At 38.3% G+C, this 21286-nt stretch overlaps 1 protein-coding gene across 1 annotated transcript in view; it reads left to right on the top strand.

Annotated features, from left to right (window-relative positions):
* Positions 1-21286, top strand: part of LOC124612728 (myosin-IIIb-like) — a 261346-nt gene that overhangs the window by 221950 nt on the left and 18110 nt on the right. Inside the window, 5 exon segments of the mRNA XM_047141099.1 lie at positions 6802-6911; positions 11313-11483; positions 18726-18875; positions 19170-19243; positions 20667-20747. Of these exon segments, the coding sequence (XP_046997055.1) occupies positions 6802-6911; positions 11313-11483; positions 18726-18875; positions 19170-19243; positions 20667-20747 (586 nt within the window).

Raw genomic sequence — 21286 nt, 5'->3', positions numbered from 1 at the left:
GCAAACAAAAGCAGCAGTTTTGCAGTGAAGGCAATGCAAAGGATGAAGCAAATGTAATAATTGAGCTTCCCTAAGACACATTGTAATTCTCTGACATTCTGAGGTGGTTTGAGATCACTTACTGCTTGCAAATGTGCCTGTGTCAGATGACCATATCAAGAATTGATAACATGCCCTAAATATTCTTTTTCCATCTGGGAAAAGACACTTTTCTTATTACACTACAGTCTGGCCTCAGACACAACTTGAATTAAAGTGTGCAAGTTGGCAAGATGTTGTTCTGCTGCATGGCCACCAACTACAATATCTTCAAGGTAATTTGTATGTGAAGGTACAGAAATTGTCAGCTTTTCTAGGTAGCATTGGAAAACGGCAGATGCTGATGTGCTACTGAAAGGCAAACAAAGGAACTTGAAAAATCCTAACTGTGTATTGCTAACAAACACATTTTGTGAAGATTCATCAAGAGGAATCTGAAGGTAAGCATCACTAAGGACAATTTTTGAAAAATAGCGACCTGCGCCTAAGTGATCCACGAGTTTGTCAGGGTGAGCAACGTCTGAGGGTTCACAGTGACTTTGAAATTAGCACAAATCCTAATTTTTCTTGATGGGTTGTGGACATAAACTACTGGGGAAGATCGCTGACTTGCAGAGATAGGTGCAGTTATGCCATTTTCTTGCCAGTGAGCCAGTTCTTTCGCAACCTGTTCATGAAGGACAATAGACACTGCACATGCTTTGAAAAGGCATGGCATAATGTGCGCTACAAAGTTATTGGCTTTACCTAGTCCGGGATCAAACAATTCTTGAAATTCATCATAGAGCTTAGCAACAGTGTCACTTGAATTGATATGAGACATAGGTAGCACATTGGCCACAATGTTTAGTTGAACAAATTGAGACCAAAAATGTTAACGCCCTGTCTACTTCATTGCACTTCAAAGACAACTGTCTGTTCATTTCTAAGAGTGTACTAAGTGACATTCCCTGTCTGAGTCAGCCCTGGATGATGATCTATAACCAAGTGAGTGAGAACTGCTCTTTTATCTTCCGAGTAGGCTCCTTTCTGTTGTCGTCTGGTCCCTGGCGAACTGTACTTGGTCAGCAACTCACTGAGGCGAAGTCGATATCATCAACCTCAGCGCCCCTGGTGGCACTAGTGGAACTCTCACAAATGGCAAGTGTCTACGGCACTGGCACCAGCTCACATCTTTGCACCTGTGGTGTTTCTGTCCTGGCTGTGTCTTGTTCGGTCGACACAGCATTACTGAAAAGCTAAATCTATATCATCTTTCGAAGATTGTATTCCAGCTCATACTGAAAGCAAGTTCATTGTATTAATCACTGCACCACTTCAGCTGGTTGCAGTATGCAATTAACTGGGATCACTGTAAGCATCTATGCTGCTCCTGCATATTTTATAATGTGGTCAACCCACCTTCCAATTAGTGTCATCTGGATCTCTTCCTTTCTCTTGGAACCGCAAAGAACTTAGTGGGTCCATAAACCATCCATTAGCTGGCCCACATGTCCCACCTACCTTCATTTAATTTCCGTTACTGTCACGATTGCGCTTCATATTCCAAACTATTCCCTGATTTGTATTTCTGTTTCCCATCTCTCCCAGTAACTTTCAATGAACAGCTCTCCATTGTCATTGAGTAATCCCCAGTTTTGTTTGGTTTTCAAATTAAAAGTTTCTCATTGCCCTAAGTCGTAACTGGTAACAATACCCTCAGATTGTAAACTTTCCATTTCAGACACAAAAATCATATTTAATTTACCAAAGGAAATCCAGGCCATTCTCATTCTTCTGTTCCTTTCTTTGCTGCCTGTCTAGTTGTGCCTCCAACCACCCCCGCTCTTTCCAACTAGTTTTATTACTTCAGTGTTAAATTTACTATTTCATTTCCAATCTGTTGATTAGAGCAATTAAGTCTGTCTATAACTGATTTGCAGTCATATTTTGAAAAATGCTCTTTTAAGTTCTTCTGTTCGTTGTTAAAGTTTATCTGCATAGAGGCATATGTTAAAATCTAGTTTTAAGATTGTTAAATATGTATGTGTCTTTTTTGCTGTTCAGGGATTAGTATACAATCATCTGGGGACTGATAAGAATAGCTTCAGTGAAATGGGTTCTCTTTGTATGGCTCCTGTTCCAGTTGTGAATTTCCCACCTTCTGAAAAATTCCTATGGAAACTTTACCACTGAAATGCATATTCTTCACTGTACTAACATAGCTTGAATCACTGCCTTATTTCGTAAGGGCTTGTTAGTATAAATTAGTTGAAACAGAGTGAAAAGTGTTTTTAGTATTTATGAATCCCAAATAAACTGGTAATTCATTCTCATTGCTCCATTCTGCAATTTTGTCCACAACCTGCAAAAGGTACATTTTGTTCCTACTTCTGAAAATAGCCATGGTTGATTAAACACAGTTTTCTAAGTACTTGGTGATACTTCTAGTGAATATCTTGTACATTACATAGATAACATTGGTAGGTCAGTAGTTCTTTTATGTTGTTTCCATCTCCTTTCTTGTGAAATTGAAAAAACTATGACATTGTTCCAGTTTTAGGGAATTGTCTCTAAAGATTCTGCAACTAATCTGAACATATGATCAAAACCTACGTTGTCACCAGCAGAGTACTGAACAAGTACCGAGAATGTAAATCATAGTCCAAATAACAACTAGGCATGATACAGCTAAGTGCATAAGGCTTACAATATTAGACTCGGGCCACTCCCACTATCTAGATCCAGGCTACTATTGGAGGAGATTGTGTGACCTTTTTGTGGCACATCTAGTGGCATCTGAAGAGTCTAGCCCAAGTACCTTCGCTCCACTGCCGCCAGCATCCATTGGCAGGGATATTAAACACCTTTTCTACTTCTCTACTTCGTCACCATCAATGTTTATACTCTTCTCCCAACAGTGAACTGTTTTTATGTCTGATGCAAAGAAGTCTTTGTCTTGTTGTTTGAGCCAGTTTCCCTTAATGCTTTATTGTTCCACTTTGTCTTTTGGACTCCAATTCAAAATGTGAAGCCAACTTTCGTCACACATTACGATCATATTTAGAAATGGGCCACCTTCTATTTCACAGTGCTCTTTCAAGTCTGTACACACTTTTGAGTTGTTTACTTACGTTGTTGCAATGACTCTTTTGGGATCCACCTTGCATTTGTTTTGATGTACTTGAGCTTGTTACTGATTACATTATGATTGTGCCAACACTTACTCTGATTACTGTGCATTCAACTGTTACACATTGCTCTCCATCAATAATAATGTCAGTGCATGTTTCAAGTGGAGGAGTTGACACTTCACCTGGCTGCCTAGGATGCTGCTCACCATTTTTGAACAGCTCTGACCACTTTTAAAAATTTCTGTGGTTCACAAAACTATAACCATAATGTAAATTAATTCAGGAAAAGATTTTAACTAGTTTTCACCTTCACACGCACAAAAAAAAAAAAAAAAAAAAAAAAAAAAAAAACAGATCACTGAGCATTGTTCAACTAATGTGGAAAAATCAAGGGCACACACAATCATTAAATGCAATATTGAGGTTATAAACAAAACAGTTTTACTTGTCAGCTGTTCTCAACTCGTCCTAGTGATGCCAACTTAGTTGTATAAGTACAAAACTACTCCTACTAATTGTTTCATCTCTACATCAATTTGTTCCTTTAATTATTGAATGCCCCTCATAATTTACACAGTGCGGAATTCCCTGATTCGGGTCCTCCCAGCGAGGCAGTGGATTTAGATCAGTGTTAACATGGACTTAAAATCACCAACGTTATGTAATGACCTCTTTGTTTTTTGGTGATCACAGTAGGCATTGCCCATTGCCCATTGACTGGTGGAGACCATGGAGATAATGCTTTGGTGACTGAAGCTGTGCAGTTTCTGCCTGAACAACCTCACAAAACATGAATGAAAGCAGGCGAACTTGTCAAAATATAGGCACTGCAGAGGGTTTCATGGAAGTATGGGCTATCAAGTTACAGACACACCAGTGTATTTTTCAAAAATCTCCTTACATGCGATGCACACACAGTCAAGATCAGAAAAGGGCACTGTGGTGTCCACTAAATTAACTTGGTCCTCTACTGTGAAACCCAAACTAGTAAAGGCATCTTAAGCTGAAAACATTAGTAGCAGTAGGGGAGTGCACCACTCAGGAGTTTGGTATACATTCAGTGTTTTTGCACTTTGCCACCAGTGACAATTTGCCGAGGAGAGGAATGGGCCTATGGCAGTAAGGCAGGTCTCAGCAACAAAGCCAGTGCAACAAAAGTGAACAGAGTCAGCAGTATGTTTCCTCATTGATTTAAGACTTAACAGCACCAGTTTCCAACTGGAATCCCATGAACTGGCTGAGTAGAATCAAATCCAATGTGGGCTTGTAGGGTGGCAGAGAAACTTCCAGCTCCACAACCAGTTTATGACAATATTGTCCCCATGCCACAGCTGAGTATGCAGTCAACAGGCAGCTATATGACCATGATTGGTGCAGCCCACTGACACAAAGTAGTATCTTCTTCTGATATGCCCACTGACACAACTCAGGACAAGACTGTAGTTTTGTCGATATGTGTGACTCATGATGTAATACTAAGGACAGAGGATGTACTAAACTCACTTGGTTAACATTGCTAAAAACATCACCTGACACTAAGAGGAAACAGAAAGAGATTTGTTAAGTCTCTTACAAGATGCCAGCGATCCAGACGTTTGTATTCCAGTGAGACTTAACAGACAAGCAGAGCATGATGAGTCAGAATCTTAAGATTACTGCAGCTTATGGTGGTGAGAAACAACCAGAGAAACTTAAATGTCATTTGTAAAAGCATGTGCAACTGCCGTAGCAATCTCGAAAGATTTAGCAATTTTAAGCTCTTCATCAAGACTTGGATTGGTCTTGGCCAAATCTTAAGCTCTGACCTCCGTGTTTGGGGCCAGATGCACAATCACGTCATGAATAAATTACACCATATATGAAACTTTACACGTGTGGCACATAAAACCTGCACTTGCCTGGAAGGCCCTGCACGTTGGCCACCCAAGCTGCATACAGTTGTACAGGTCATTAAGCCAAGAAGCAAGAAGGTGCATCTGCTGTTGCTGCTGCTGCTACTGCTGCGGTTGTGGCTGCTGAGATAAAAGCTGCAGGAGAACAGACTGATGCTCCTGAGGCACAAAATGCTGCTGATGTAGCTTCTGCTTTGTTTGCAGAACCACAAACTGTTGCTGTTGCTGAAAACACGATGTAGTAAGAACTTGTTACAAGTAAAGGATCTGAGCCTGATGTGAATGTAGGAGCCATGATCAAAATCAGCATTGTCGTGAGTGGAGTATTGAACACACACAAAAAGTATACAAAGCAGGGTCAAAATCTGAACAGCAAGTATGTGTGATACACCTGAGCATGTATGGCACATATGTGACCTGGGCCATGACGAATTACCTAGATCCATGACCAGTGGTGCTCTCTAGTGGCACCTGAGTGAGTGTAGTTGAAGTGCCTCTGGTCTGCAATCAGTAATGTCTGTTGGCAGGAATATTAAAGTCTCGCTCTGGTCATTCTGTAAATAATTTTGCAAGTTGCATCTGTATTATTTTTACTTCTGATTACATTGTTTCTATTTAGAAAAAAGTCAGTTGTCTCCAGGTACCTTTTGTTTTCTTATTCCTCAAAAGGCTTTTTATACCTTCACATTTTTTCTTGAATTTTGTTAACTTGTATCATTAACTGCCTGTGTTTCTAACTCATCATTTGAACTACGCAAAAACCTTTATGTAAAAAAATCTTCTATTGCTAGTACAGGTGTCTCTCTCTGTTATTAGTTACTATGATCTCTTAACTGATGAAGTGAAGTGTATTGTCTACTGAACACAAGTTTCTGTTTTGTTTTCTTCATACTGTTTTAATTTTAGTACTCTTAACAAATTCTCATTTCATTTCTGCTCAAAGATATTTTGAAATAGTTTTGTTTAATTTGGCATATCTGCCATGTTTTCATTATTGTTTGCTTGAAATTCACACCTGCTCTTTAATTGTTGCCTAATTGGTTTTAGATTTTTTTTCTTCTTTGCTGCCTTCATATCAGTGACAGTTTTGCTGTATGATAAGTGCTTTAGTAAGTTATTGCCTCTTTTGTCTGTGTTCATATATTCTTCATTTTCTAAGATATTGAACTTGCTGTTTAATTTAATCTGGTATATTTCCATAATTCTGAACAAATGCTCATAAACATTATCTTATAAATTATGACATTTTCTCCTGCCTTGTTACTGCACATGGCTGATTCCACAATGTCCATTTCACATGCTTGTTTAGTTTTATGTTGTGTTATTGCTTCAGTATTCATATAGTATGTATTACCCAGTTGGCAGTAGAAACTATGGCTTGCCAGAATAGTCTGAGCCATCCTGTTTTTAAAAAGGTAATGACAGTGGAAATGATATACTTGGTAGTATATCATTGTCTACCCACCCCCTCCCCCTTACAGAAAGTTTGTACTGTTGGGTACTCATTCTCCACCCCCCCCCCCCCCCCCCTTTAGAAAAAGTTTGTAATGTCACCTTAGAAATGCCATGTGTATGAGCATTAGCTTTTAAATCCCCCACTCTTCAAGTTTAGTGTCACCAACATTTTTCCTCCATTTGTGCTTTGTATCATGTAAATATTACTTTCAACATTTATGCAGATGTTAAATTGGAACTAATGCTAACTTTAAAATAAAGTCTGACAATATGAAGTTTAATTGTATTTGTCTTCACTGAAGATTTCCGAGGCTACACAGTGAGGCGACGGTGGGGTGCAGAAATTGAGGCAAGAGTGAGAAAGGTTCTGGAAACACACAATACAGCTCAGTCTGCTCAGGATGCCTTAGAGGTAAGTTTTCATTAATGAAACCATTGTGAAAAAGCTCAGATAAATTAAGCATTGAGAGTGAAAGTACTGGTGTAGTGTGCACACATCCATAAATTAACTGATGGAATTTTATTTGAACTTTTGGAACCTCTGCAAAATCTCCAGATAAAGTGAGATGTATGGTTTCAAGTTGATGACATTTAATATTTTCTATTTGGGTTATGTCTTCAATAGACAATCAGCATTGTGGCATTACAGGTATCATTGTGTATTCTGGTTGACAATATTTTGTCCCTTTGCTACTGATTTTTTTTTTTTTCTCTTTTTTTTCTCCTCCCTCCCTCAGCAGATATCTATTCACAACTTTATTAATTTTCCAGATACCATGAGTTGATTGTATTTGTTTGCTACATACTGTATTCTCTTTGCACATATTTAAAGAAGATATCTTCAGCAACTGATCATAACACTTAATTTGGATAACAATGACTGTTGGGGAAAGCCTTAGTGATACCTTCAGTGTACTGGGCAAGGGATTGTTTATCAACACATGTGTGCTATACACGGGTGGCTAGCGTATGAGAAATATCTTTTTAGTCCAATAGGGTTAAACCTATAAATTAGACAAATTGGAAATAATTGCTACAAAAGGTCTTATTGTTTTAGTGGCTTCATTTGTGGCCCAATATGACTATCCTGGGTTTTCCCCCTCGGCAGAGTTGTGGAAAAGTAGTGGGGGGGGGGGCAAAAATGTACCCGACAAAGGGGTATTTTTCCGGTTTTGTGATTATATCTAGTAAATGACTCACAGTATCGAAAATATAGTGGAATTAAAAATTGTAGGGCATGAAATTCTGCATTGAATGAGACCATCTGCATATTTTTTGGACCACCTGTTTCCATACTAGTGCTCTTCTAAATTGGACCAATTTTACATATTCATGAAAAATTCATGACCAGGTTCCTAGGAGGAAGTTATTGTCTGTTCTACGAGATTATGGAATAGGAGGCAAACTTTTGCAAGCAATTAAAGGTCTTTACATGGATAGTCAGGCAGCAGTTAGAGTTGACGGTAAATTGAATTCATGGTTCAGAGTAGTTTCAGGGGTAAGACAAGGCTGCAATCTGTCTCCACTGTTGTTCATATTATATATGGATCATATGTTGAAAACAATAGACTGGCTGGGTGAGATTAAGATGTGTGAACACAAAATAAGCAGTCTTGCATATGCGGATGACTTAGTTGTGATGGCAGATTCGATTGAAAGTTTGCAAAGTAATATTTCAGAGCTAGATCAGAAATGTAAGGACTATGGTATGAAGATTAGCATCTCCAAAACGAAAGTAATGTCAGTGGGAAAGAACTATAAACGGATTGAGTGCCAAATAGGAGGAACAAAGTTAGAACAGGTGGACGGTTTCAAGTACTTAGGATGCATATTCTCACAGGATGGCAACATAGTGAAGGAACTGGAAGCGAGGTGTAGCAAAGCTAATGCAGCGAGCGCTCAGCTACGATCTACTCTCTTCTGCGAGAAGGAAGTCAGTACCAAGACTAAGTTATCTGTGCACCGTTCAATCTTTCGACCAACTTTGTTGTATGGGAGCGAAAGCTGGGTGGATTCAGGTTACCTTATCAACAAGGTTGAGGTTACGGATATGAAAGTAGCTAGGATGATTGCAGGTACTAGTAGATGGGAACAATGGCAGGAGGGTGTCCACAATGAGGAAATCAAAGAAAAACTGGGAGTGAACTCTATAGATGTAGCAGTCAGGGCGAACAGGCTTAGATGGTGGGGTCATGTTACACGCATGGGAGAAGCAAGGTTACCCAAGAGACTCATGGGTTCAGCAGTAGAGGGTAGAAGGAGTCGGGGCAGACCAAGGAGAAGGTACCTGGATTCGGTTAAGAATGATTTTGAAGTAATAGGCTTAACATCATAAGAGGCACCAATGTTAGCATGGAACAGGGGATCATGGAGGAATTTTATAAAGGGGACTATGCTCCAGACTGAACGCTGAAAGGCATAATCAGTCTTAAATGATGATGATGATGATGAAGCATAATCATTTATTACTCTCAGGTTGTGCATTGCTTCATTTTATGAAAATATATATTTCTTTCACTTAAATGTTTTTCTGAGCCAGGACTTTTTCTGACATCCATCAGATACGAGGTCTCAGTTCTTAACCCTCCGATATATGAAAAACTTTTTTAATATTATTTTTCAAATTTTACAAAATTTTAATATTTTATTCTATTACTATATTAAATAAGTACAAGACAATGGGTTTCTATAGTTCTGTATTTAAAAGTGTGTATGTAAGGATTACTGAAGAACTACATTTGAAATTGTCTTCATTGAAGATGAGAAATGGTCCAACTTTAATGATGGGCGGTACACAAATGGATGGCCCAATAAATTCACTTTTGGTTTCATCAAATGCAGAATTTATCTCTCCATATCTTTTTTATGAACGACATTATTGATAGGTGGGTTAGTTTCAATGATATTGCCAAGAAACAGAGGTTAAAAAGAAAATTTTTGATGAACATGTAAAATTGGTCCAATTTTGAAGAGCACTAGTATGGAAACTGGTGATCCAAAAAATATGCGGATGGTCTCATTCAATGCAGAATTTCATGCCCTATAATTTTTAATTACACTATGTTTTCGATATTGTGAGTCATTTACAAGATATAATCACAAAACCGAAAAAATACATCTTTTTCAGGTACATTTTTGCCCCCCCCCCCCCCCCCCCCTCCACCACCACCACCACCACCACCACTTTTCCACAACTCCGCCGAGTGGGAAAACCTAGGACAGTTATACTGGGACACAAACGAAGCCATTAAAACAATAAAACCTTTTGTAGCAATTATTTACGATTTGAATGCTAATTCTACTGGACTGTTTTGTATGGGAGGAATGGGATCTCCATTCTATGGAGATAGAAGTACAGTTGATGATCAGTGGCGTCATATGGTGGACGTTTTTATTGAGTCATTGGAGTGTTGGAGGTCAATGTTCAGGAAGGTTACTTGCTGAACTGAAAAGGACCAGGAAATGGAAAGGAGAAAAGCTGTTGAGGCTGTGTAGGAATGACAAAGCATCTTGCCATGGGTTTATATTATGAGGGTGTCATAAATGAATGTGAACTTAACAAGTGGTTTAGGATCTTAATGATCTGTAATGTATATTCTCCTCAGAGGAGACGTAGTTATAGTTATGGATATAATTAGTCAGACTTGTAAGAAATGGTGTAGTGAGTTTGGAGTGAGCAGGGTCTTGGAAAAAAGTGGCAGTGAGGCCATGAGCAGCAAGGATATTGCTCACAGGGAGGTGGTTGTCAGCAGTTACAAAACAGGATCCAAGTACACCAAGATAAGGTTGGTGAGAGGGAGTGAAGGAAGCAGTATATGTACTTGATGCAGGAATGTAGTTCGTGGGTTATGGATTGGAACTGTTGGTCAAACAAATCCAAGATCTTTTCAAGAGAGCATCAAACCAGTTACAGAGGGAATTCCGGAGAGGCCCATTAGACTCCCTTGTAGAGACATTGTTATTATTCACTGTCTAATGCTGAATAATATTTCATTTGAAATTGTGTTGAATGGGGGCCATCACTAAAGATATAAGTAATGTTGTTAACTATACCTTTAATCTGTTTTGCCAACAACACAAGCATTTAGAGGGTGATTTCAATTGCATATTTCACCACTTTTTGTCCTCAAGATACATTTAAGTACTGTCTAGCCAAGTGTTACAAAAGGGCACAGCCCATTCAGCCAGTCTCTCGGCTACATTTGTCATCTAAACTAATAAAGTGTCCTTTCATCTGTCCTCCATAACCTGCTGCAACCTATTTGTAGTAGCTGACAGCACTGATAGGCAAAAGAAATTACCAGGTAAAGTGTTAATCAGAGAACATTTTCTGGTAAGGAATCATATCAGGCAGTTATGTTAAAAGCACCTGAGACTCTCTATGAAATTTCATTGTTAAACATCTTTATCTTGTGAGACATATACATTTGCAAGACATATACATTTCTAAATTTTGTCAGTAGAAGTCATACCATTCATCTTACCTCTCTTCCTTCATTCATCTTTCCCCAGCTATTTTATATTTTGACCAATATCACTCACAGAGTGAATAATTTAATGTAATGTTCATCTTCTTGACATCTTACTAATTATAAATAGATTAGTGTTAGTATTAATTGATAAATCTGTGTGCTTTCCTGTCAGACATGTTGCATTTAGAAACGGAATCAACTTTTATTTGTTTCTTATCAGTAGAAATATAAAAATCATTCATGATTTCTCAGCTACTGATGTTATGTATTACCATGGTCATATGATATGTCATTACAATGCATATACCGCATCTAAAATATGTGAACTGTATTGCATGCAGAAGGAAGGCTTGACACCTGATGATGCAGCTCTGATAATTCAGAGGTACTATCGCAGTTGGAGGAAAGGAGAGCCTCTACCTGTGCAGAAGAACAGACAAAAACAAAAGCAGCCACAGAAGGTTGCCAGACTTCCTGATCGACAAGCTGATCTTATCACATTTTCACAAAATGTAAGTATCAAAGTGCTGTCTTCCCCTTGGTACCTGCGTTTATGTTTTATTCTTTATTCCAATGAATATATGACTTGGTTCATTAGTACATCTGCAGCTAGCAAAATATCGGTCTTTGCTCACAGTACATGGTTTGTACCTGTGCCAATATTGATCTCCAGAAATTAAGCAGTAACAGGAAAATTATGTTTTGTTGAGAATAATGATGTACTTTAATGATAATGATAATGCGGTACTTTAATGATGATGTACTTTGATGATATGATGATGACGATGACATACTTCACTAAGGCTCTTACTCAAATATTCCCTCAGATATGGCATTTCCAAAAATTATATATAGAAGAAGATGAAATGCGAGATATGATACTGCGGGAAGAGTTTGACAGAGCATTGAAAGACCTGAGTCGAAACAAGGCCCCCGTAGTAGACAACATTCAATTAGAACTACTGACAGCCTTGGGAGAGCCAGTCCTGACAAAACTCTACCATCTGGTGAGCAAGATGTATGAGACAGGTGAAATACCCTCAGACTTCAAGAAGAATATAATAATTCCAATCCCAAAGAAAGCAGGTGTTGACAGATGTGAAAATTACCGAACTATCACTTTAATAAGTCACAGCTGCAAAATACTAACGCGAATTCTTTACAGATGAACGGAAAAACTGGTAGAAACCGACCTGGGGAAAGATCAGTTTGGATTCCGTAGAAATGTTGGAACATGTGAGGCAACACTGACCCTACGACTTATCTTAGAAGAAAGATTGAGGAAAGGCAAACCTACATTTCTAGCATTTGTAGACATAGAGAAAGCTTTTAACAATGTCAATTGGAATACTCTCTTTCAAATTCTGAAGGTGGCAGGGGTAAAGTACATGGAGCGAAGGCTATTTGCAATTTGTACAGAAAGCAGATGGCAGTTATGAGAGTCGAGGGGCATGAAAGGGAAGCAGTGGTTGGGAAGGGAGTGAGACAGGGTTGTAGCCTGTCCCCGATGTTATTCAATCTGTATATTGAGCAAGCAATAAAGGAAACAAAAGAAAAGTTCGCAGTGGGTATTAAAATCCATGGAGAAGAAATAAAAACTTTGAGGTTCGCTGATGACATTGTAATTCTGTCAGAGACAGCAAGGGACTTGGAAGAGCAGTTGAACGGAATGGACAGTGTCTTGAAAGAAGGGTATAAGATGAACATCAACAAAAGAAAAACGAGGATAATGGAATGTAGTCAAATTAAATCAGGTGATGCTGAGGGAATTAGATTAGGAAATGAGACACTTAAAGTAGTAAAGGAGTTTTGCTATTTGGGGAGCAAAATAACTGATGATAGTTGAAGTAGAGAAGATACAAAATGTAGACTGGCAATGGCAAGGAAAGCGTTTCTGAAGAAGAAGAATTTGTTAACATTGAGTATAGATTTAAGTGTCAGGATGTCGTTTCTTAAAGTATTTGTATGGAGTGTAGCCATGTATGGAAGTGAAACGTGGACGATAAATAGTTTAGACAAGAAGAGAATAGAAGCTTTCAAAATGTGGTGCTACAGGAGAATGCTGAAGATTAGATGGGTAGATCACATACCTAATGAGGAGGTATTGAATAGAATTGGGGAGAAGAGGAGCTTGTGGCACAACTTGACTAGGAGAAGGGATCGGTTGGTAGGACATGTTCTGAGACATCGAGGGATCACCAATTTAGTACTGGAGGGCAGCGTGGAGGGTAAAAATTGTAGAGGGAGACCAAGAGATGAATACACTAAACAGATTCAGAAGGATGTAGGCTGCAGTAGGTAGTGGCAGATGAAGCAGCTTGCACAGGATAGAGTAGCATGGAGAGCTGCATCAAACCAGTCTCAGGACTGAAGACCACAACAACAACACAAATATGCAATTTAAATAAGTTTCTTACATTGGATAACAGGATAAAATAGAACTGTCACATTGATAAGCTGATCAAGAACTGGAATTTAGAATGTTAGATGCAGAAGTGTACCATTCACTTGACCTGGAAGTCGCATATCATAGAGCTACTCAAACCTTCAGGATCAGCAACTTTTTAACTGTGGTAATATCAGAGGTAGAAAGTCTAAAGTTAGCTTACTGTACATATTCTCACTCATTTATCCCATTTTTTTTGGAACAACAGTTATCTTAGGAAGAGAATATTTCTCTGTAAAATGTGACTAGGATGAAGTGTGGTGTCCATACAGGATCTCTTTGCAGACAGCTCTTTAGAAAGCAATACACAGTGACAGTAGATCAGCAGTGTATTTATTTCTTATGGATTTGTTCTCACATCCATAACAAAGAGCAGTACCCTTCATGAATGTAATATTACAAAGAAAGTGATTGATAGTACTCTTTCCTCAGCTTTTGGCTGGAACAGAGGAGAATAATTATGTAGCTATAAACCCCTTGACCATTTATATAGCAATATACAAGGTAAAAAAAAAAATTTTTAAAACAGAAAGCCTGCAGGCACACGCTACTTTGAGAAACCAAAATACAGGGTGATTCAAAAAGAATACCACAACTTTAGGAATTTAAAACTCTGCAACGACAAAAGGCAGAGCTAAGCACTATCTGTCGGCGAATGAAGGGAGCTATAAAGTTTCATTTAGTTGTACATTTGTTCGCTTCAGGCGCTATTGACTAGGCGTCAGCGTCAGTTGATGCTAAGATGGCGACCGCTCAACAGAAAGCTTTTTGTGTTATTGAGTACGGCAGAAGTGAATCGACGACAGTTGTTCAGCGTGCATTTCGAAAGAAGTTTGGTGTTAAACCTCCTGATAGGTGGTGTATTAAACGTTAGTATAAACAGTTTACAGAGAATGGGTGTTTGTGCAAAGGGAAAAGTTCTGGATGGCCGAGAACGAGTGATGAAAATGTAGCACGCATCCAGCAAGCATTTGTTCGCAGCTCAGGAAAATCGACTTGCAGAGCTAGCAGAGAGCTGCAAATTCCACAGTCAACTGTATGGAGAGTCCTACGAAAAAGGTTAGTTATGAAACCTTATCGTCTGAAATTGGTTCAAGCACTGTCTGCAGCTGATAAGATTAAAAGAATCGATTTTTGTGATTTTATCCTTGCTCAAATGGAAACAGATTGAATCTTTCATTTCAAAGATTGTGTTTAGTGATGAAGCAACTTTCCACACTAACTGGAAAGTCAACCGTCACAATATCTGTATATGGGGCACTGAGAATCCGCGGGAAACAACTCAGTATGAACGTGACTTGCCTAAGGTGAACGTTTTCTGTGCCATTTCAGCCATTAAAGTTTTTGGTCCCTTTTTCTTCGAAGGTGTTACTGTAACTGGACTACAGTATCTGGAGATGTTAGAGAATTGGCTGTTCCCTCAGCTCGAACAAGAAGCACAACAATTCATATTTCAGCAGGATGGAGTGCCACCACATTGGCACTTATCTGTCCGTAACTACCTGAACGTCAACTACCCAAGGCGATGGATCGTCCGCCAGTCAGCCCGTGACAGAGCACTTCATCACTGGCCTCCAAGAAGCCCTGATCTTACCCCCTGCGATTTTTTCTTATGGGGGTATGTTAAGGATATGGTGTTTCGGCCACCTCTCCCAGCCACCATTGATGATTTGAAACGAGAAATAACAGCAACTATCCAAACTGTTATGCCTGATATGCTACAGAGAGTGTGGAACGAGTTGGAGTATGGGGTTGATATTGCTCGTGTGTCTGGAGGGGGCCATGTTGAACATCTCTGAACTTGTTTTTGAGTGAAAAAAAACCTTTTTAAATACTCTTTGTAATGATGTATAACAGAAGGTTATATTATGTTTCTTTCATGAAATACACATTTTTAAAGTTGTGGTATTCTTTTTGAATCACCCTGTATTTAAAAGAAAATTAATTTCTTTTCTTGCAACCCAGTCTTTTGTAAATTATTTGTTTTTCTAGATTTATATTATTTCAATGTTCAGAAATCTTTCTTTAACAATTATGAAAGTATTCACTGCAGTGCTATGCAAACAACTATTAAGTACAACTGGGTAAGCAGCATTTTCTTTCAGTTTAGGTGCTACATGTTAATTTGCCTTTAGTGTCATGTGACGATCCATTAAGAGTCAGGTATGAACGAATTACTCTTTTTCCTGAAATACTATCTGTATTGTCCAATTCTTTGTGATGCTACTTATACCATTTGTGGGGAAAAATCTAATCAGTTCAATTTTTGACAGTATCACCAAATTTCTTTCCGTGAGAAATCTTAACAGTTTGGGACTGATCTCAGTGCCTCTGTACTGAATTCTTTATGATTGAAGCCATAAATAATCTCACAAAAGAAATTACATGTAAGTTAATGAAGGAAAAACATCTTGTTGACTTTTCCTGTGACCTTGTAATTCCTTTCATTCCTGGATTATTGCCTCAGTTTAATGTCTCACATCACTGCAGACATGAGTGATGTAGATATTAGTTTTAGTAGTGTTGAGAAACAGCTGAAATCACTAAAATTGAACAAAGCTTCAATGCCATATGAAATCCCTATCAGATTCTATCAGTTAGCTCCTCTTTTAACCATAAGCGACTGCAGATCACTGTGCCCAGTAGCTGGAAGAAAGCTCAGATCATACACACCCTTCTACAAGCAGGGTAGCAGAAGTGATCCCGAAACCCGCTATCCAACATCCTTTGTGTTCATTTGTTGTTGAACCTTGTAACATATTCTGAGCTTAAACATAATGAGGTATCTGAAATGGAATGATCCCCTCCAGCCTCGACTACATAAACAAAGTTTAAGTGAAACCCAACTTCTGCTTTCTTCACATGACTTCCTGAAAGCCATGGATCATGGCAGTCAGGTAGATGCAGTATTTCTTGACTTTTGAAAAGCGTTTGAGTCAGTGTCACACATGCACTTATTATCGAAAGTGCAATTATATGGGGTTGCAAGCAAAGTTTGTTACTAGATCAAAGATGCCTGGATTGGGAGTACGCATCACATAGTCGTGGATGGAGAGTCATCTACAGAGCAGAAATAACTTTAGGTTTGCCCCATGGAGTTGTTGAGAGCCTTGCTATTCATGTTGTATATTAATGACCTAGCTGACAACATTAGTAGAAACCCTAGAATTTTCACAGATATTGCAGTTGTTTGTACTGAAGTACTGCCTGAAAAAGTTGCACAGATATTCAACCACATATTGATAAGATTTCAAAGTGGTGCATAGGTTGAGAACTTGCTTTAAATGTACAGAAATGTAAAATTTTGGTATTTGCACGCGGGCACACACACACACACACACACACACACACACACACACACACACATTATATAGTATCAGTGAGTCACATATGGTATTGGTTAGGTGTAACAGTTGGTAGGGATATGAAATGGAATGGTCACATAAGCTGAGATGTATGTACCTCAGGCTTTCAGAACACTCATGTGATCCATCTTAGAATACTGCTCAAGTGTGTGTGACATGTACCAAATAGTACTGCAGAGGACACTGGATGTATACAAACAGGGGCAGCCTGAATGGTCACCAGGTTTGTTTGACCCATGGAAGTTTGTCATTAAGATGCAGAAAGAACTGAGCTGGCCAACACTTGTAGACAAACACAAACTATCCTGAGGGAGCCTACGTACTAAATTCAAGAACTGACTGTATGTGATGAATTTAGGGTTATATTACAACCCTCTGCATATCACTCCCATAGGTATCACAAAGACTAGATTAGACTAATTACAGTGCACCCATGGGTGTTTAATCACTCATTCTTCCATTGCTCCATTAATGAATGGAAGAGGAAAAAGCTCTAATAACTGGTACAATGTGAAGTACCACCTGCCAGTCACTTCACAGTGATTTGCAAAGTATGGCTCTGAAGATAGCTGTAGATCCTACTTTAGAAACTAAAATGTCACAGCATTAATGACTTCCTATTGCATGCATGTATAACAGAAAGTGGGGTGTCATAACGAAAAAAACAGTTATACTTGAATGGTAGTACCAGATGGCTATAATTAAGCTTATGATGTTCAGAGCACTGCAGTCGAGGCTGTATACATCACAGGATGCTGAAACATTATAGGTATGTTCTTTAATTGGTGCACTCATGGAATATGCTGAAGAAAATAATAAAGAAGTGACTGTTGGTGTAAAGGGCTAAGAAAGTTGAAGTTTTCTGTATGAAATACAATGGATATTGGGAACAAAGACCAAGCACGGCTGGTAAAGTTTTTTTATCATATGGGAGCAATTGAAATGCTGCATTGTGGGAATACTGCCAACAGAAAAAGCTATGAAAATGGCCCATGTCAGTAAACAGGCTAAAAAATATTACCAAGAAATTTGAAGAAACAGGCAAATTAAGTGGTGCAGCAGGGAGAGGGAGGCAGCCCATTCCCATGGCACTTGTTGAAGTAGTTGTTTTAGCTATAGCTGACCGTGTAGCATGTCTTAAATTCTACAGCTAGTGCTCGAGTGGTGTCATCAGAACTCTCTCTCTGGTCGACAGTTCAAAAGATTTTGCTGGGCATGCATGAAAATGGATGACATGTGGTTGGTGACAATTCTTTGAATGGATGAGCCACATTTTACTCTGCACAGTGCCATAAACACACAGAACTGTTGCATATGGGATTCTATCTCACTGCATGTTGTTGAGGAACATCCAGCTTATATGACTGTTTGGTGTGGTTTCGCAAGCTCCTTCATTCTCGGTCCATTTTTCTTAGAGGAGGTGACACCTTGTGAGCCTGTTAAGCATACATTGACATCTGCATGTTGTAAGATCTCCTTATGCAAGACGTAATTCCAGCTTTCCAAGAATGTAGTTGTGTCCACACCACTATTTTCATGCAAAATGGCACAGTATTCCATGTTACTTGTCAGACCACATCACCTCTACGCAATTTCAAGATGTGTGGCCTTCGAGATCCCCTGGTTATGGAGGTATCTGAAAGATCACACCTGTCAGGGATGCATACAATGACATATCGCTCTGATTTATAGCGGGTATGCAGCGAGCAACTGTTGACCGAGCCGTGTTATGGATGCAGCATATTGCTGAGTTGAGAGAGAATATTGAACATGTATTACAACTTGTGTTGAGGACAGTCATTGTCATGTGCTTCATCATCCCTCCCCTTTTCCTCTGCCCACACAATTTTCTGACTGTCCTTCAAAACCATATTTTTACATGGTGGCAGAAAGTGTAACTACATGCACTCTCATCAGACGTTCCTACAATTCTTTGTTTTCAGGTACATATGATGAATCAGGAAGCCCATAAGTACCTTCGCCGAAATAAACCTGGTGTAAGACTGTCTGAGGTTCAAGATCCTCCCAAGGATTATGTCAGGCCAAAGGGATTTCATCTCATACCAGGAATTGTCAGCAAAGGAAACAACCAGGTGATAAAACATGTTTTTATTAGCATAATTAAAAAGTATTTGAAGGAGAACTTGTGCAGACATTTTAAGTGTTATAGAAAAGAATGTACTTTTGAAGCTACAGATTCAAATTTGATGAAATAATATGTAATGTGTAGTATGTAATATTTTTTGATTAATGTTGACATGATAATCGTATTATCTACACCAGGAAAATATTGTTTCGTGGCTTTAAATGTTCCTGCAGTCTTTTATAATATAGCTTATATCACAAGTAATATTTGTGCTAAATATAGCAATTTTAAATGATTGCAGCGTCCAGATGCTAAACAAGCAATGCCTAATGAGACAAGTTCATATTATGAAGCACTTCAAGAAGAAATGAGCAGGTGAGTAATACATTCTTAAAATCTAATGCAAGTTTAAATCCTTAAACTGCGAATTTTTGATGCTGTATGTACTAGTTATAATGTCTATAGGTTGCTGAGACATACAATGCATGTCATGAGACATACAATGCATGTTATGTGTCGTATGGTTTTATTTAATAAAAACTCAAAGCAAAATGCTTGTTGTAATTATTACTGTTGCTGTTTCTAAATTACTATCAAAATGTTGCACTTGAAATGTTGGATTTCACAAAGAAACTTCAAGCAACAGTAAGCTATGTATTTAATACTGATCAAAATATTCCCCACTATTGCTGTTTCTTTGTCCCACTGGGTTACTATTTCTTACATACTACTCTCATAGATTTTCAGTATTTGGCTAAAAGAACAACACTTCAACAATATTTCTCATAGCATGTTAATTGCAGAATCTTTCATGCAAAAGATTATCCTGATTTGTGGTGGAAAAAATCCTCTTGACCACCTGTTGAGTTATGTTTTACATGTTGTTTTCACAATATTGGACTTTGCATTGTTGTGAAGCTTTTAGTGAGAATGTTGAGCCTCCACTTACCCTTTTGCTTGGCAGTTCCAGATTTTCAAAAATTGAATGAAAGTGTGGAACTATACAATTCATGATGTTGTCATTTTCCATTCAGTTCAAAGAGAATAGAAACATAATAATGCTCACATGTTTTAATTCATTATAAGGGTAGATAAAAGAATGAGTCTCTTCCCTAGAGATACTTCTGTTGATCTAGATGTTTCTCATGTGTGAAGTAAAAGCAGATGCATTTCACTTATATTAAATTAATTGCGTGCTGTTGGTAGATATATGAATGTATAATTTATCATTGTATTAATGAAAATGATCAATTTTTGAAAATATAATGTAATTGGGTAGGTAAAAAAAAAGCTACTCGCCAAGTGGACAGGTCCCCAATAATCAATCTTTCCTTCTCATTATGTCAGGTAAGCCTCACCTGACCCAGAATTCTGAGTGACTTTACAGAACTCTGCTTCTTTTCCTTACCCTCACCAGTGCTTTTCCTTCACCCCTCTTCCTACCCCTTCAACCAGGAGGAGGAGCTACTGGCTCCAAAAGCTTGCACATTTTAATTTATATGTGTGTTCTCCTACCACTGCTTGGTGAGTAGACTTTTTTATCTATCCATTTACATGATATTACCATTATATTGGGACTGTTAAGCAGTGTGGTGGGATATGCAACCTAAAATCTGACTTTATATGCAATGATCTGATATGGCTATTCACATGTGTAAGGATAATCAACAAACTTTCACTTATTAAAATGTGTTAGTACATTGTCAGATGTGTAGGAATACATTATACTTTTCTTTACATTTCTTTCTGTGTCTGGCTATTGCCTTGTATGTATATATGTGTGTGGTGTGCTGGTCAGTCCTTCTCCAGAGTTTGGAGATGATGAGGCAACCTGGGACCTTCCCATTATTGAAGTGGAGAACAAATTACGCCCAATAAGGTTTGTTTCTGAATGGTTGTTTGTATGCTAAATAGAAATTCCCTTTAGTCTGCCGAGTAAAATGTGTATCGCTGCCACCCTGTATTCAGTATACTTTATCCATAGCTTGTGACAGAATTGTCCATTTAGAAAATTTTTGTACAGTATTTGCAACAAAATATTGGTTAAACAACACAGTTGAAAAGATTTTGTCACCATGTTACAAGCCACTAATATTAAAACATCGATTGCCTTCTAGAAGATTATACAGCTTCTCACTTTATTGAATAGCTGGTGGCTTTTTGAATGGATTGCTATTTGGTTTGTCACCAATCCATGACAGTATGCAGAAATTTACAGAAGCACAGAAAAGTCTGAATCATTTATACATCTGATTAAAGATAATGATATGATGCTTGGTGAGAGATGTAGTAGTTTTTTCCCGGGAGTTATGTCAAACAAACTTTAAAATAACCTTTAAAAATCATCTGCCAATGGTGGTCTTGCTCCATACCTGTTGAACAGTTACGTTTTTTTGTCAAAGCTCCTTTGAATATTGA

The sequence above is a fragment of the Schistocerca americana genome, chromosome 4 (assembly GCF_021461395.2).
Source record: "Schistocerca americana isolate TAMUIC-IGC-003095 chromosome 4, iqSchAmer2.1, whole genome shotgun sequence".
Taxonomy (NCBI): Eukaryota; Metazoa; Arthropoda; class Insecta; order Orthoptera; family Acrididae; genus Schistocerca; species Schistocerca americana.
This window is presented reverse-complemented; position numbering and strand designations above follow the sequence as displayed.